Source organism: Melospiza georgiana, chromosome 4 (genome assembly GCF_028018845.1).
Source record: "Melospiza georgiana isolate bMelGeo1 chromosome 4, bMelGeo1.pri, whole genome shotgun sequence".
Taxonomy (NCBI): domain Eukaryota; kingdom Metazoa; phylum Chordata; class Aves; order Passeriformes; family Passerellidae; genus Melospiza; species Melospiza georgiana.
In genome coordinates, this window is record NC_080433.1 from 73,313,397 (window position 1) to 73,331,224 (window position 17,828).

General features: G+C 38.9%; 1 protein-coding gene across 14 annotated transcripts in view; it reads left to right on the top strand.

The window, feature by feature from the left end:
- The window catches only part of PLEKHA5 (pleckstrin homology domain containing A5), a 157,549-nt gene that overhangs the window by 111,683 nt on the left and 28,038 nt on the right, over positions 1-17,828 (top strand). For 10 of the 14 annotated variants that reach the window (XM_058023545.1, XM_058023546.1, XM_058023549.1 and 7 more), the window contains 5 exons: positions 207-659; positions 6,506-6,971; positions 10,308-10,391; positions 13,008-13,127; positions 14,373-14,426. In XM_058023545.1, coding sequence (XP_057879528.1) covers positions 207-659; positions 6,506-6,971; positions 10,308-10,391; positions 13,008-13,127; positions 14,373-14,426 — 1,177 coding nt within the window. The remainder of the gene's footprint in view (positions 1-206; positions 660-6,505; positions 6,972-10,307; positions 10,392-13,007; positions 13,128-14,372; positions 14,427-17,828) is intronic. The other 4 variants (XM_058023548.1, XM_058023555.1, XM_058023551.1 and 1 more) reach the window with 2 other exon arrangements.

The window sequence follows — 17,828 nt, forward strand, 5'->3', positions numbered from 1 at the left end:
GAAAAAGAAGACCAAAACAGCAGCAGCAAAACCCCCCAACCTCTCCTTGATCATTGTTAAAATGTCCTGGTTTTTTCTCGCAAAGTCAAGATATTGTTGTAAAATATATGGTCAGGGGTTCACTGAAATAACTTCCAGTTTTTTATTACTATTTGTAAGGAACATTTTTTTTTTTGTATTATAACTTGTCGTATGTTCCCTTCCAGAATAGAAAAGTTCACTGTTGAAAATACATCACCTCGAGAGGCAAATAACATTTCAAACCATCGGGTGCTAATTAAGCCAGAGGCCCAAAACAACCAGAAGAACAGAGATGTGAACAAAAACGAGGAGAAGAAAGCTTTGGAAGCCGAAAAATACGGATTCCAGAAAGTCGGGCAAGACAGACCATTGACAAAAATCAACAGTGTGAAGCTGAACCCTTTGGGATCCGAGTACAGGACTTTGCCCATAAGCACGATTCCAGGTGGGCACTTCAGGCCTGTCCATTTGAATGGATCTGAGAGTAAATCCATGGGAGTTGTGCTGGCGGATGTTGGGGATGGAGCCCATCACAACGCCGAGTCCAAGCGGGTCATGCAGAGAACCAATTCCATGCTGCAGCTGGAGCAGTGGATTAAAATCCAGAGGGGAAAGGGACAAGAGGAGGAAACAAGAGGGTGAGTACTGGGTAATTTTATTTTTAGACTTTCTAGTAAATAATGCATTTGTACCCTGGTTAGTTTCTTTCGTTCTGGATCTATATTATATAATCGCATTCTTTGTTCTCTAAGAAGTGCCTGGGTGACTTCTCATAACAGATGTATGAGAGTTTCTTTTATTAGAATTTGAATGGTTATTAATAAACTAAAGTATGTTAATAATAAATAAAAATGGCCATAAACTCCTGTTGAGTGTGAGAAATTTCTCTGCCCTAGCAAGGAAGAGATGTCATCACTCACAAAAATTCTTTATCCTCTTAAAATCTCTTCTTGAAATTGCCCTCACTTCTGCATTTGAGAACTTCTCAGAACAGATGTGTGGAAGTTTCTTTTATTAGAATTTGAATGGTTATTAATAAACTAAAGTATATTAATAATAAATAAACCCTTAAAAACCCTTAAACCTGGCTATAAACCCTTTTTGGGTGTGAGAAATTTCCCTGTCCTAGCAGGGAGAAGGTGTCATCACTCACAACAATTCTTTCTCCTCTTAAAATCTGTTCTTCACTTTGCATTTGAGGACTTCTCAGAACAGATGTGTGGAAGTTTATTTTATTAGCATTTGAATTATTATTCATAAAGTATATTAATAACTCAATAAATAAAAATGGCCAGAAACTCTTTTTGGGTGTTGGAAATTTCCTTGTCCTATCAGGGAAAATGTGTCATCAGTCATAAAAATCTGTTTTTTAAATGGCCCTCTTCTATATTTTTTGCTCACAAGTTCTTGTAATAATATTTTAAATTCTCTTTAAAAAAATATTACTGGGTGCTTTTAAACTTTAAGCCAGTTTTAAATGAAGAGAGGAAGAGAAGATTTATCTAAAAATAAGACACAGAATCTAACTTGATGCTTAAAGCTTCTCTTCTCATGAAATTAGCTATCAGCCAGTTACAATATTGAGCTTATTCATGAAGCTTTAAAGCGATGTGTGAATGATTGGCAATATTGAATGTCGTGCCAATAGCAGTTTCTCTGAGAAGTGTAGGGACCTTGCTTCCAGGCTGCCTTACAGACAAGCAGCTCCAGCAGGAAAATGCAAAAGGTTTTTTATATTACATTTGATAGGAAGTATGGAGATGCTATCACAGGAGATACTTTGAAGGGCTGGAAATTAAGGATTTTGTGTATAGATGGATGGCAGAGCAGAGCCTAAGATAAACCAAGTTCAGAAAATGTGTTTCCCCCAAAATTTTGAGATAAGTACCTGAGGGCTTCTCGGTTTTCACAAAGTCTTGAAACATTTCCATGAACTTGGCTTCCACTTGCCAAGGTTGAATATTTCCTCACTGCTTTTAGCCTTTCATTACATATAATTAGGAATTGTTAATGTGGTGTTTCATGAAATACTCATCATAAGTAGTTTCATCAAGTTTGAACTTGCAATACAGACAGGGACTTGCACACCCTGACATTAATCTTATTATTCAGACTTGCATAATGAGAACTCAGAAGGCTCTTTGATGCAGTTAATTTTTTTAATAGGACTTTAAAACTTGCAACCAAACAGAAGAAACTAGAATAGATGTGCTATTTTTCAGTTCTGAATAAGTATAAAAACACTAAAACTGATTTCATAGTGAGAATCAAAGGGAGGGAAGTGCTATTAACAATATGTTACTAATTAACAATATTTTATTCCTGAGTATAGGGAACACTTGTTTGCCTAGATAAGGGTGGCACTGATAATATAAATGCTTTCAAAAGCAGTTCTACAAAAAAGTGGCAAACTGAAGGAGAATTTGCCTTGAGCTATCTTTTTTGTTTTGCATGGAAACAGCCTTGAATAATGATCCTAATTTCTGATGTATATAGTGATGTCTTTTAAATGGGGCTTCATTTAAATTTAAAATTTTATTTTTGCTCAGGTTGCCAGTTTATGGCTGGAGACAGAAATTTAAGTAGAATCAAAGTTGGTGAATGAGAGTAGAAAAAAAACTCTGGTTTATGCTGAAGCTTAAGGTTGGGGTGAGAGGATCCTAAGGCTGTTTAAGACCTGTAAAACTCATAACTATAATTTTTTAAAAAAATAGTCTTTACCTAATGGGGAAAGTTGTTGACTCTCCACCAAGCTGCTTTCCAGTGCATCTGTATTATTGTGTCTGCATTACAGAAATCATGGAGGACCCAACTCAATATCTCTGGTGTGTCAGACTGCAGAAAAAATGAGGACAAATGCTAAGATGTCAACAAAGATGTTCAATTAAATGACTATATATAAAAGAAAAGAGGATCTCTTAGCTGTCCTTAATATAGAATGAAAAAGGTTCTCTATACAACTACCAATTTTTTTAGAGGAACAGGCTGACCCCTCAGTGGTGTGATTGCCCAAAAAAGTAATGAGAATGACAGCAATGTAGATTTTAATTCTTGAAGCTGTTATCTGTTGTTTCCATGGATCTAGACATCTAGTTTGGCAAAAGCCACATGAATAAACTGCTGCCTTAAGGAAGGCAAACCTTTTTAAAAACAAAAATAAATGTGGTTTGAATCAAAAATAAACACATTCCACTTTGGTATCGTTTTATTGAATTTTGCAGAAGTCAGTTATCAAAAAAATGTTTTTCACAGAAGTAGTTCACTTGAGTGGTCTTTCACAAATGTGAAAAAATACAGAAGGGTTGTTTGGTACTAAGGGATGTTTTTTGTTGCTGCTACCCCAGGATGTGAGCTTGTCTCTCCTGCCTTGCCTATATAAAATTCATCCAAAATGATAAATGCCTGCAATGAAACTCCAAGTATCCATCTTCACTCTGCCACCCTTTCTTGATTCTTACATGGAGGTTCTGTGTTTGGGGCTGCCTGGTATTTGTGTTCATTAGGATGAGGGGCTGTTTTGAGGTTTCATTCTGAGGATGTTCAGAGTATTGCAGCACTGAGCCTCTAAAGGCCTAGCAGCAAAGTTGCTTTCCCAATGTGTTGGTTTGAAAGATGTAAACCCCCTCCCTCTGAATTATTATAATTTTGAAGTTAAGGGGCTGTCAGGCAAAGATAGGGGAGTAGGAATAAAACTTCTTTACTAGGAAAATTGAATTACAAATGCAATAAAAATTAAATTACAAATGCAAAAAAAAAACAAAAAAAAACCAAACCAAAAACAAACAAACAAAAAAAAAACACTGACAGACCATGCCCTGCCCCCTGTGTGCCAGGGCGGTGTCCCAGCCCCATGCCATGGGGGCTCAGCCCTCCTGCAGCCCCAGCTGTGGCTCTGCTGCAGCAGGGATCCTGAACAAGGAGGGAGTTTTCCTCTGCAGCTCCAGGGCTGCTGCAGATGGGCCTGGGCTCCCTCTGGCCATGCAGGGCAGCAGAAAGCTGCTCCTCTGGCAGTGCAGGGGGCAGAGGCTGCTGGGGTGTCCCAAACCTCAGATTGTACCCAGGTAGGAATGCTTGGCTCCTCCCCTGGGCGGAGCATCTCCCCATGGGATGGTGGGATTGGATCAGCCATGCAGGGACACTCACTGGCCATGGACAGAAGGTAATTAATAATTAATGGCCCATTAACAGAAGAGATCTCCTGGAGGGAGGATTGGGTGTTGGAGAGATAAAGAAAACTGCCCAGTGAACAGAAGAGAGTTGTTCCACCTCTAACAGATGGCAATAGAATGCACACCTTCAGGCACATATTAAGTTTCCAACCTAAGACACATAAATAGTCCAACTCAGACACCAGCACCACTATTGCTACCCAAGAGACAACCTCTCAAGGTGTCTGTACACACATGTGGAAGACTTTCTCATATGGGAGCAATTATAAGAAGCTATTTATGATGGCAGCTGCAGAAATATTTTGCAGCCTCAGACCCAGCTGTTGCAGCCTCCCCTTGTGTGCAGGGCAGCTGGAAGCTGCAGTTCTGTCTGAGGTTGGGTTTGGGTTTGACTGGAATGACATTTTTGCAAGTGTCAACAAGGCATTGGTGAATCTATTTTGATTTTATCGGATTATGTAAAACAAGGCTTAATATTGAGGTGGTTGAGCTTTTTACAGTTGTCATGGTTTGCCAATTGAAGATGGATTATGTTAACTTTCTAAATGTTCCAGAATATAAGTAATTGCATGCAAATTTTAAATTGATGTCTTTGCACAGTAAGAACTTCGGGCAGCTCTTTTGCAAGTTCAGGATATTTAAAGGTGCCAACAGGATTACATTGCCCATTTGATTAATAAAATGTGTGAGCAACTTCAGTGAGTGAGGTGTGTCTTGCTGCTAAATATATTCATGAAAATGTCAGGCCTTACTGTAGCTGTTATGGGATATAGCTACAATTCTATTTTGAAAGTTAGAAATGGAGTTCAAAAGCATCTTGTTTGTTTGGTTTTAAATATGGAGATGGAGAAAAGCTTTATCATTAATGGTATGTTACTAAAGAAATCTGGAGGTATTTAAGCAGACTTGGCAACAGAAGACTAGTACTTGGAATCCCTTTTCCCTTTTTGTAATTTTTTTGCAAGAATGGGAAGCTGTCCAATACGAAGTGGGAATAATTCTTCAGTAATTCTTGAAAAGCTTCAGAAACTGTAGCAGATTTTGTACACAAAGCTCTTTATAGCAGTTTTCATCTTCAAAATGTTGCAGGTGATCGTAAATACTCAGTTTAAGTATTTTCAGAAAAGTGGGTTCTACCATCATCCATTTCCCTGATAGTTATTCCATAAGGATCTCACATGCATAATGCTCGTTTATCATGCCATATGATCTACATAATTTCTTTAATGCATTTTTTTGTGGCACTAAATTAATTCAAAACCATCTCCAGGTTCTGGTGCTTCATGGTGCAGGGATTTTAGTTCAGATTAGTGTGGGGTGTAGCTGGAAGCTGCTGCCCTCTCATGGCTAAATCAGGTCCAATTTGAGGCTGGTTTTGTTGTCTATAAGCAAGCATCAATCATATGCATGCTCTGTAGCAAAAGGCTTTAAGAGGAGCTCATTTGCATTTTAGATAAGGGCGGAATAAATCAATGTTTATGACCTAGATTTTGTCCTCTGAAATAAATTAACAAGAAGTGCTTTGTCATATTTAGGCATGCATCAATCCTCAGTATAGAAAATTTTTTAGTATTTTAACTAATGCTGAAAGTTTGCTGAATGGCTGTAGAACTGCAGACTTCTAAGGGGCAAAAAATTAAGTAAATAAGCCTTTGAATTAATATCTGAGTTGAAAAGCAATAAAATATTATCAAACAAAGACATGTATTGCTCTTTGTTTCACTTGAATGACTGATACAAAATGGCTTGTCCTTGACAATTGCAAAATACAATTTCTTCAGACAATTACTGCAGTTTTCCCATGGACTGCTGTTAAAGGAGTTTTTTTAATGCTGCTCCTTTTTTTTAATGTCTGTAGTAATTGCTCAATATTTTCTTAGGGAAACAGCAGGATTTTTTAACTTTTGAAAAAACAAACATTTCAAATGGAAGTATGGAAAGCATATGGAATCAGTGTAGAACTTTAAACTTTAAAAGCTTTCACCTATCCAGCATATAGACAAGTTCCAAGATTTGATCAAAACTTGAAATGGAGTTTGCCAGTCCAGTAGAGTACTAGACTGGCAAACTGGTAAAAAGATGAAATATTGATTATATCAGCAAGAGCTAATCAGAGAGAAAGGATCCACTTTGGGCTGCTACAGTGCATTCAGTCAGAATCATTGATTCTTGAACTGTTGCTTTGAATTTATTGAGCTTTTTTTAAATGGCATTCAGAATGGTATAAAAGCTGAGAGCTGGATAAACCCAACCCACAGCGAACACCTTCCTATTGCCATAATATTAACGCTAACAGAAGGAAACTTGTGTTCCAGCATCATCTCCTACCAGACGCTGCCGAGGAACATGCCAAGCCATCGAGCCCAGGTGCTGCCCCGGTACCCAGAGGGCTACAGGACACTGCCAAGGAACAGCAAGACTCGTCCAGAAAGCCTCTGCAGCGTGGCTCCCTACGACAGGGCCATGGGACCCGTCAGCGCCGAGGACAAGCGGCGCTCCATGCGCGACGACACCATGTGGCAGCTCTACGAGTGGCAGCAGCGCCAGTTCTACAACAAGCAGAGCACCCTGAGCAGGCACGGCACCCTGAGCAGCCCCAAGACCATGATGAACATCTCTGACCAGACCATGCACTCCATCCCCACGTCCCCCTCGCACGGCTCCATCGCGGCGGCGTTCCAGGGGTACTCCCCGCAGCGCACGTACCGCTCGGAGGTGTCGTCGCCGGTGCAGAGGGGAGATGTCACCATCGACCGCAGGCACAGGACGCATCACACCAAGGTAAAAAAAGCTTCCTCTAACAGCTGAAGCTCTCATCTGCAGGGCTCTTCAGTAGAATGTGTCTGATCACTGGAAAACTCGTGTTGCGCTGGAGTGTATTTGACTATAACAGATTTTTTACATCACTGTTTTTGTGGAGAAAGGTTTGGTTTTAAAAAGGGCTGAAAAATCTAAGAATAGAAAAAATGTATTTTTTTATAGTACTGGAAGATGGGAACATGTCTTGATATTACTGCCCATTATATGTTTCCTCTTAAAAAAATGAGTCAATATTCAGAATACCCTATGCATATAAAGAGCTCTATCTCCTTTCTATCACCAGGAGGACTCAGAATCCCAGGTTTCTTCACAGCTGCTGCTTTCTGTCCTTCAGCAACAAGTTTGGCTGCCTTGGGCTCCAGCAGCAAATCGAGTGTATTGTTCCTTTTTATGCCTTTGAGCTCTTAGGGAGATCACTGAAGATCAGTCTAAATGCACACAACCTCGTTGCTTGAGCCCTGAGAGGGACACATGAGGAATTGTGAACTTGAGTGCCATATGTGCTGCTCTGCTACATCCAGCATGCTTGTGTTACCATGGGTTTTAATAGATTGGAAATAATTAAATAAAAATTACTTCTTCTGTTGGATGTAAAATGCTCCTGAGCATTTTCTAAAAACTTCATTCTTGGATGTCTTTTTTTTTTGATGCCGGCAAAGAAATAAATCTATAATTATGACTTAAAGCAATTTAAACAACTTAGAGTTGATTATCAGGTGTTGGATTTTAAAGTTTTTAGATCCCTATCACCAAAGGAATTACTTTGCTTTGGCATCTTTTATGTCTCAACTGCTCTGAAAATTTAGTAATCAGTGCTTCTCACATATCTGAGAAATACCACTGGGTCAGTGCTGCAGAGTGTGTATTGCTTGTCCTGTCAGCTATGTTTTGCTTCATGATGTTTTTGTTCCTTGTTGAACACTTTATGCTCGTCTTTCATTTAGTATTGAGTACCTTTTATACAAACCTCCTGTTTCCCTTGAGTTTTTCATGCTGTTTGGTGTGTATTTAATTAGTTACAAAATTAGCTTTTGCCATTAACTTTAAAAACACCCCTATCTTTAAGAGGTGGGTAATCAGAAGACTCACCATTTGAAATCAGTAGGGTAAATTTAACATCTAAACCCTATCTGCATAGAGATCTTAGGTTTTTCAGTGGGTTTCTAGTTTTAGGTTCTCAAAGTCCTTCTGAAACCCATCCATGCCAGTGATTTGAAACATGGAGACACATGACTGTGTCTCTCCAGAGCTCAGCCCCATCTCTGCATGTTAGGCACTATCCCAGGTTGAGAGATGGGATGTATTTTCCTCTCCAGAGCTGTATAGCCAATATTTGTCATATACAGTGCTTCACTTCTGCATAGATAGCCATCCAAACAGAAAGCTCTATAATTTATCCAATATTCTGTAATCCTTCTATTGTGAGAAGTTCAAACAGTGTTCCTCATAATATGTCAGTTGTTATGGGCTGGAGCATTTACCCACAAGAAGATCAGTTTTTGTCACCAATATATTGTTCTCCATGTGCTACAAGACTGTAATCTTATCATCCCTGGCTGGACTTCTACATTTGCAGAATTCCTGCCAGCATTTATCCTTTTAAGCCATCACCTTTTTTAAACTTGTTCACAAGTGATGAGTTAGAAAGAATATCTGGAGAAGGATATAAAACAACTCAAATACTCTTTATTGTGTACAAGACAGAGAGGAGACTAATGTCCACTTAGCTGAAATCAAATGGTTAGGGAACAAGGCTGAACTTCTAGGAGCTGCCTCGTGTTGGAACAGGAAAGATGAAGGAAGTCTTTTTAGCCATCCAGCAATTTTACAGGAAAGTGGACACTCACTTTGAAGAAAGGGCTACTAAAGGAAGTTCAAGCCCCCCAGGAGCAGAGAGGGATGTTTCTGTGAGTGGTATTAGAGGTCTCTTCCAGCAGAGTCCAGGAGCCCAAGCCAGGTGTGCATGTATCCAAGCATCCTCGTCAGGCTGGGGCTGTGTGCTCAGGACAGGCTGCACTGTCTGCCTCAGTCAGGTCACTCTGGCAGGCAGAGGATGCTCAAGCTGAGCTGCTTCCCAAGAGAAAATGATCCAGAAAGAAGAGCAGGGGTTTTGTTGTGGCTTTTGGTTTTGTTCTGCTGATCCTTTCCTGCCTCAAACGATGGCAAGGGTGGTACTGCAACACCTGGCAAACATAAAGCAATTGTGTTCACATCCACATGCCCATTTGCACAAATCCCCTTGGGTGTGACTATTTCAGTTTAAAACGTCAATGAAGACATGGTTTGAGAATTCAGGAATGAGAACATCATGAGCAGATGCCAAAACTTTATTTTTTACAGCACGTGGTTTTGAATTTACTGCTTCTCTATGTTTAAATGGCATTGCCTACTCCAAAGTAGTCACCCTGCAGCTTGAACATTTTCTTACTTATTTTCACATCAACTAGTTTTCTGTCCTGTTGTGTCTTTCTTTATTATTCCAAGACCTTCCCTATTATTCTTGAAATAGAAATGACATCTGCAGCCCTGAGAATGCTGCACTACACCCACAGAATTTACTTTATCTAGCAATCTGCCCCTAATATTTTGAGAGTACAGCAGGACAGAAAAAGACTGCCTCCCCAAAATGCTGTGTTGAGCTGTCCTTAAATGAACTGTGTCCTATGAGTTCCCTTTGGAACACTGGTAAAGGAAATAAGTCTTCAATGGTTTTTTAATCACAAATCATTGTAGATGTGCTTTCCTAAGGTATCTTGCCATGGCTTTGGATCTTTTTATGCTAAAACTGTTATTTTTCAGGATTCCTTTAAAATTGCTACAAAACATTTTATATTTGTGAGTATTTAATATTTTTCAGTGTTGTTAGCTCATGTCTACATTTATTTTAACATACATTTAAGTGATAATAATGTACATTTAAGTGAAAAACATCCACTTTGGTGAATATTACTGGTTATATTGTTTATGCTTTGGAAATATAACTGTAGTGGGAGTCTCTGGGTGTATTGTCAGAAATAATTGTGATTTGTGGGTAGACCTTGCTCGTAGTCAGCACTGTGTCAGTAGAGCAACAGTAATGAGGGAGAACTGTTAATTAAATCAAATATGAAATTTGGTGTATTTCTAAAACTTACAGACTTAGTAACCTAGGTAGTAAATCAACAGAGAGCATTACTGGCACAAATCATAACAAATTTTCAGTAGGGGTAAGTTGGCTTGACTTCTTGTGTTAGCATTTAAAGTTTTTGAGTCTTTAGAAACAACTGTGGGTTACACTGTGCTATTTTTTTTGTGCAGCATGTCTTTGTGCCTGACAGAAGGTCGATGCCAGCAGGTCTGAGTTTACAGCCTGTCACTCCTCAGAACCTCCAAGGCAAAACAGTGAGTTGGATTTTTATTTGATACATCAGGGGGTTTTTTTAATAATAATCCTTTAAATATGAAGAGGCAACATTGGAATTTTATTCTAGTTCAAGCTTGCTTTAAATGTAACCTTTATTTAAATTATCAGGGGAAGAAGTACTCTGTGATTCCACAGAATTTAAGAATATTGTGTAGCTGCTGAGCCAAGGTTTTCTTTGGGAAATACAGATTTATTATTTTTTAATCATTGTTGATACATTGCTAAAATTCCTGGGAGAGCGTAGACAACATCATAGAACATGTATTTCTCCATTAATTATTTAGAAAATCCTAGAAGTAAAGTTTGGCTTTTTTGGAAATGTAAAAGAGTGTTTTATAAAAGGATGTCCTTTCTGACACTGTACTGTGGTAGAGCTGAAATTCCCATTGAAGATATTTCATCAAAGTAATGTTGGTGAATACTCTCCACTTTCCTAATTGAAACATGACTCTCCGCCAAAAAATTGCCCTAAATTGCTGTCACTTCTTTACCAGTTTTTAGCTCCTTTTTTTGTCATCTTTCTGTCCATCCAAAAATACCAATTGAGAGTTACGAACTAAGAAAAATGATTTTTTAATTTATTTTTTTTTATCATGGTGTGGGCAGCCAGTCCTTCCACTGCCTTAAGCCCTGTTTCCTGCACTTCCCAGCACAGATTTCTGGCACCTTCAGTGACTTTTGGGGTTGTCCTTTGGCAGCTGGAGCCTTCCAGACATTTCTTGGGGTTCGTGGCCCCCTCAGCTCTGCTGGGCTGATCTCCAGACAGGTCCAGGAAACCAACCAGAAACCCACAGCAGAACAGTGCAGGGCCAGAGGAGGAAACCTGTAGGTAGCCCTGAGAAAAGTTTGTGTTATGGCTGTTGCACGAGTCCCAGGACCTGCATCAAATGCACAGCACCTGCAGCAAATTTATGAATGTCTAAAGAGGAGTAGGAGTTCTGTTCTAAGGGCTCCTCTGTGGAGAAAGTTTGGGTTGGAGTGCCATGAAATAAGTTACTCCTAATGCACTAAAATTGGGCTTTTTCAGAATGCACCAAAAGGAGTTTTGATCTTGAAAAAGTGGATCACTGCTCCTTTTACTTGAAAATGCTGCTTTTTGTTCTCATATTCCTAAAAATGAGACTCCTTGTGCTTTCAATGGATGTTACTTGCCAGACTGAAAGCACTGTTGTCTATTTGTGGAGAGAGCTCCAAAATGCCCTGTATAGCAGTCTGGATTCTTACACTTGCTCCCTGCAATTCAGTATTTTTAGTCCAGTTATTGAAGGAGAACTGTAAGAAGGAAAACTGCCATTAGACAATTTGGGTTTGGTGTTGATTTTCCCTCAAAAGCAAATGGTTTTTCCAGCTGAAGCTATGTGGAAATCCCTTGCTCCCTCTTGTGGGCTCCTCTGTTCGGAACTCATAGAAGTGCTGGTGCCATGCTCCTTCTCAGAGATTTTTTTTCTCTTTATTCTGAGAAACTGGTATTCAGTTTTAGCATTTTTAATGTGGGGTTCTCTGGAGCTCTTTACTTCTTTGCTTTGGGGAAGTTCTGTGCCTGTGGGTGAGGGCAAGCAGGGGTTTAGGAGCTTTTTGTGCTTGGGCTTTGTTTAACTCACAATGTTTGTGAGAAAATCAAAATTCTAGATTAATATTTAACCTCTTGTAAGGCGGACTTCTGGTGAAGTGTAAGAAACAGAAGCAAACAGGAACATAACAAAAATACTTGTGATGCTCAATGTTTTGTTTTCTTTGGAGTATTGCTAATACAAGTGGTTCCCAGGAAAGGTTCAGGTAGAATTTCCCAAACTGACCTAAGCTGATCTGTGTGGAATTACCTGAAAAATACCCATTTGAGGTGGACTTTATTTCCATAATACATATAATCTATAATAAGTCTTAAATGCTATTCTTCATCCCTTCCTAAGGCTGTGTTGTACAGCTTAGTCATAGAAGTAAAGCAATAAAATAACTAGAGGCCTCAGAAAGGTGGGATGGAGAATCATTTTTGTCATGCTTGTGCAGATTTATTTTGTGAAAGGTCATTATTTCTGAGGTAGTTCAGTAAACATGGGATTGTCATCAATTTTTCCTCTCAATTTCGACACATACATTTGAAGAATTATTTTAAATAATTGTCCGAATAATTATTTTTAAAACTACATTTTTTTGAGGGCATGTTTTGATTCTTTCACCAAGCTCAAATGGCTGCCCACATACAGGGAACAACATCCTAAGGACTGGAGTTGTCTCCCTCTGACTTAAGTCAGTATCGCCAATTTGATATGCATGTCCGGGAAATTGAGGACTGCACAGACTTTGCCCTGCAAAATCCTCAGTTATTACAGAAAGTTTGACTTTTATGGCATTTGCTGGTTTGAGCAGTCAAAGGCTAACCCTTCATTTTATATTTGGAAGAGTTCAGCTGGGGGAAATGTTTTCTCTTGTGTTGTATCACTGCCAGAGTCCCTGCAAGGCGCTCTAAAGGTGCACCCTCCTTTACTTTTAGTAGCAAACCTTTTATGAGGCGTGCCTTGTTTTACTGAGGTGTTGTTTGGGGTACCAATTAACCTCTTCTCTGCTCTTTGGCTTGTCACACTGCACTCCCTCAGCCGGAGGAGCTGACCCTGCTGCTCATAAAGCTGAGACGGCAGCAGGCGGAGCTGAGTAGTATCCGGGAGCACACACTAGCACAGCTCATGCAGCTAAAGCTTGAGGCCAGCAGCCCAAAGGTCAGCCATCCAGCAATGTGTGTCCTGCTCCATGCTCACTAACCCACAGCCACCCATTAACCCGAGTCTGCTCTGTGCAAAGTTCTCCTGTGCGAGTGGAACTAACCCAGTGTGCGCGTGGTGCTCCGCTATCAACCCTTTGACGTTTTGGTTTTTGAAGTAAGCAGAGTCAAAATCACCTGGGATTGTTTTAAAGTAGCTGGCTGGAGTTCTGTGCTAAACAGGCAAAAGCATCGTAAAGACACCCCAGGACATTCAGGTTTAAAATGGTGAGGCCTCACTTAGAGTATTGTATCCAGTTCTGGGCCCCTCACTTCAGGAGGGACGTCGAGTTACTTGAGCGTGTCCAGAGGAGAGCAACGAAACTAATAAAGGGCTTGGAACACAAGCCATATGAAGAGCGACTGAGGGAGCTGGGGTTGTTCAGCCTGGAGAAAAGGAGACTAAGGGGCGACCTCATCACTCTCTACAACTTCCTGAAGGGTGGCTGTAGTGAGCTGGGGGTCGGCCTCTTTCTCCGGGCGACAACGGATAGAACAAGAGGACACAGTCTCAAGTTGCGTCAAGGTAGATGTAAGTTAGAAGTAAGAAGAAAATACTTCACAGAAAGAGTGGTCAGAAACTGGAATCATTTACCTAGTGAGGTGGTGGAGGCATCATCCCTTGAAGAATTTAAAAAAAGACTGGATGTGGCACTTGCTGCCATGATCTAGTTGAACAGTTAGAACATCGGCTGGACTAGATGATCTTATAGGTCTCTTCCAGTCTTGAAAATTCTGTGATTCTGTGATTCTGTGAAAATGAAGTGATTTTCATCTATTATTGTGTATTGCAAACAAAATTAGTCGTGATAGATTGAGACTAATCTGCTGTTTATGCAGCCTCCAATCAGGTTCCATCTTGTTTGTGATATGTGTACAAAAAGCAGGACATGTTTAAAAATGGATTCATCAAAGGGTTCATAGTTGCCTGCATAGTGGACATTGACATAAGCTCACTGTGTTTTGTGTGTAAACCAGAATGAAATGTAGTGGTCGTGGTCTGATTCATAGCAAACTTTCATCATTTCTGTTTCGGGCTCAAAACTTGTTAACAGTTCGCTAAAAAAGGCAGTTAAAAACAGCATTGTATTTCTCCATTAAACACAACTGTCTATCACTGTCTAATTTACATCCTTCCAAGCTCTTTTCATGCATTCTGCACCTTCTGTCCCTTTCCTTTTCCCCCCTGACTGCTGCCTGCTAGAATGAGATTCTTTCACATCACCTTCAAAGGAATGCCATATATTTGGATCACCAGGTGGGATTTGCAATTTACTTGTGTGTTTATATTTCTTAATGCTTTTTGCCTGCTCCTATCAAAGCTGGAAATATTTGGGGAGAAGGATTTTCACTGAAGTTGGAGGATTCCCACAGCATAGGATATCTCAATTGATCACAAATTTGAGCTCTGATGGGGAAAAATTCCTCAGTTTAAAATTTGTCAGAAAACAGTAGCCAATCACCAATTCATTTTTCTGTTCTAAATATGTTCCTAATTTCCTTTTCATAATAACACTAACTGTAGCATTTTACCTTGTTTAACCAGTCCTAATATGTTTCCAAGCTCACATGACACACATGTAATTTATAAAAAATGGGTACTTCTGGGAATTTCAGTTTTCAAATTAAAAAGAGTTACATGTTTCTACAGCACATTAAATGAAGAGAAAGTCAAACATGAAGAAATATTTTAAGCAAATCATAACATGACACCTTTTCCCATTTTTCTCATTTCATTCTGAAGGATTTATATAGAAATAAGGTGTTAATTCTTTTCAGTTTCTGGTATCTTATGGAGTGAGGGTTCAGTTCTTCACTAAGGTACAGGTCTTCATTAACATAATTGACTGCCAAGTGAAGAATTAGAATATCTCTCTCTCTGGCCTTGTTGCATGACCAAATGGGATTTCTGTACAAGTTGTGTTTGACAAGTTTTGAAGTGGAGTTTTTTTTTTTTTTGCTAGCAGTTATGAAAGACAGTCGTAATGCTTAGAACTAAAATAAGCAACTGGATGACCATTGGTTAAAAATATAAAAATCACTTTTTGTAACAATATTTTATATTTATTATGTCTTTTATTGAAACTTTTGAGGCTTACACCTAAAACCGGCTGTTAGAACTTTTATATGTTCCTCTAAGGGGTTTCAGTGAGTTATTGAAAACCCCAGCTGTGCACAAACACACAATACACACTCTCACATGGGCTTGCTCGACTTTATTTTCCTACTACCTCTTGAAAACAGGGTGGGAACTGTGACCAATTCAGTCTGATGGCAGTGCATTTCCAAGTATCTCTGTATTGTTTTGTTTAAGGGGCTGCAGCAGGTCCAAAGCAGTAGGGACACACTGCTTGCTAAATTAGACCAAAATATTTCATCCAACTCAAATATTTCCAGTCTATAATGTTTTGGAATAAGAGAATGATTATTCTGTCTTCAACAGTGTAATTCATTGTCAAGAAAGGATAACTGTCAATGTGAAATGTAAAATTGTTGTTATTGCTTGGTTAGCCAAGCTTGTCAGTATGATGGGCAGGATTAAATGGGGGGAATTGTCTATGTACAAGATGCAAAATAGTAAAAATTATTTTCCTTTCACTTGCACCAGATAAAATTTAGAAATGTGATGTGGTAAGCATTAATTTAGGAAAGTGTGTAAGTCTTATAGTTGTGTCATACCAGAAATGCAAGGAATCAGTACAATTTAGAAATCAAGTCTAAAATCTATTGCCTTAATCTCAAAATCATGGAAAAGCAGGTTGGAATACTCACTTCTCTTGTTTTATAATACTGTCATCTACCTGTAGAAAATAAATCCCCCTGAGAGTCTCTCTGCTTTGAGTACCACTGCTTCTAGGGGTGGTATCACATTTATAGCTTTTCATTATTTTGCCATATATCAATTTCCCTTTATGTTAAAAGCATTAAAAAAAAAATCAAAATTTCTTTCAGTGTAATTGAGGCCTTTCCACCTTTTTACCAGTATCTGTAACCCATGTGGATTAGTCTCTTACTCTCTGGATTTGAAATGTCCTGTGTACTTAAATTAGGTATTTCCACTTGTGTTTAATCTCTGTAAATAGTGTCAGAACCTACTTTGCTTATAGCACATGATGGGACTCCAGTCCCTGCATCCTCAACTCTCACATTCTTGGTCACAAAGAGCTCAGTATTGTACTCAACAATAAATAATAAATTTATTAAAAGGTTGCACAGGTGACTTTTCAGGCAGACTAAAATTGATGTGTAATGAAGGTAATTTATATTCTGCTGCAATAATATGGCTGTTAAATAGGTGGCTTTCTTGTCAAGAATCAAGAATATTCAGTCACCTTTTGGAAATCATTTGTTTTTGTACTGCTGTTTCCTTTGGCCATGCTCAGAAATTCTCACCTTACACTTTCTGATGGTTTTGTATTATCCTTTCAGAATTTTTGTTGTTGTTGTTGGAGTTCAGAGAGGGGGATAAAAACCTGAGGAGACTTGGCCCACAGATACCCAGCCATATGATATCTTCTATGTCTTAGGGCCAAATAAATGGTTGTCCAGAACCCTTTTCTTTTTAAACCACTCTGCTGGCTCAAGGTTTGCAGAGTTGGGAGAGAGATTCAGTGGTAGTAAAAATGTTGGAAGAACTCCTGTAAATCAAAGTTGGAGCTTCTAGAAAACCAAACATTACTTCAAAATGTCTTTTAAGCAAAAACATATTACTTATTTTCTAATCTGGATTTAAACAAACTTTGAGCAGTTCAACAGAAACTAATTCTGGCACTGTCTGTTACTGGTCAGAAAAGAAAAATTTGAAATTGTAGGAAAGGTATTAGGTAGAGGATATGAAGTGGTTCAGATCCTGATAATAAAAATGCATACAAACCTGTGTGTTCTTAATGAAATATTTGAGCTTCAGAGAAATTTTTCTTTTATTAATTTATCAGTTGGCTGTATTTGATTGCTTGGCTTTGGGCCTTATTATTTCTCTCTTTATTGAGATCTGTTTTAGTATAACCACTCTGGACAAAATTTAATGTAGAGGGAGAACAACTTCTTGTGTCAGTCCTGGTTTTCTGTTTACATATAGTGGAGATGATGGAGTAAGTGCCAGGGGCAGGTTGTTTAGGGGTTTTTCCCTGCCTTGAACAAAGAGAGCATCTTAAGGTACCTGTTATTGCCTGATTAACTTACCAGCTGATCAGACTTTGCAGTGGATAAAAAGCAACAACAACAAAAAGGTCCTCTGTCTACAACAAGAAAAAAATAAGATAAAAAAAATATTCCTCCAAATGTAAAAGTTAGGTTTTTTCCTAAATAATTTTGGGCAAGAAATACTAGAAGGCATCAGAAACTCATTCTGTTGCATTTCTATCTATGAAAGAAAACGTTGCTACGCAAATTCATGGGGAGTGCATATAAATACAAAGTGAAAGATCATGAATGCTCCTTCACACACTTTGTGTAACCATGCCTGAAGCAGGTGTTGCTAAAAGTTTCTGCTAAAGCAGTTATTGCAAAAATAGGAGGAGAATTGTACATCAAGTGACTTTTCAGTTTTCTTTTGGAGAAGAAAACCACCTGTTTTCATCATTTTCCCCTTATTGTTAGGAAAGTCTCCTTTTTAAGACGAAAATCCCTTTTTTTTTTCTGTGTTGCACAATTCTCTGAA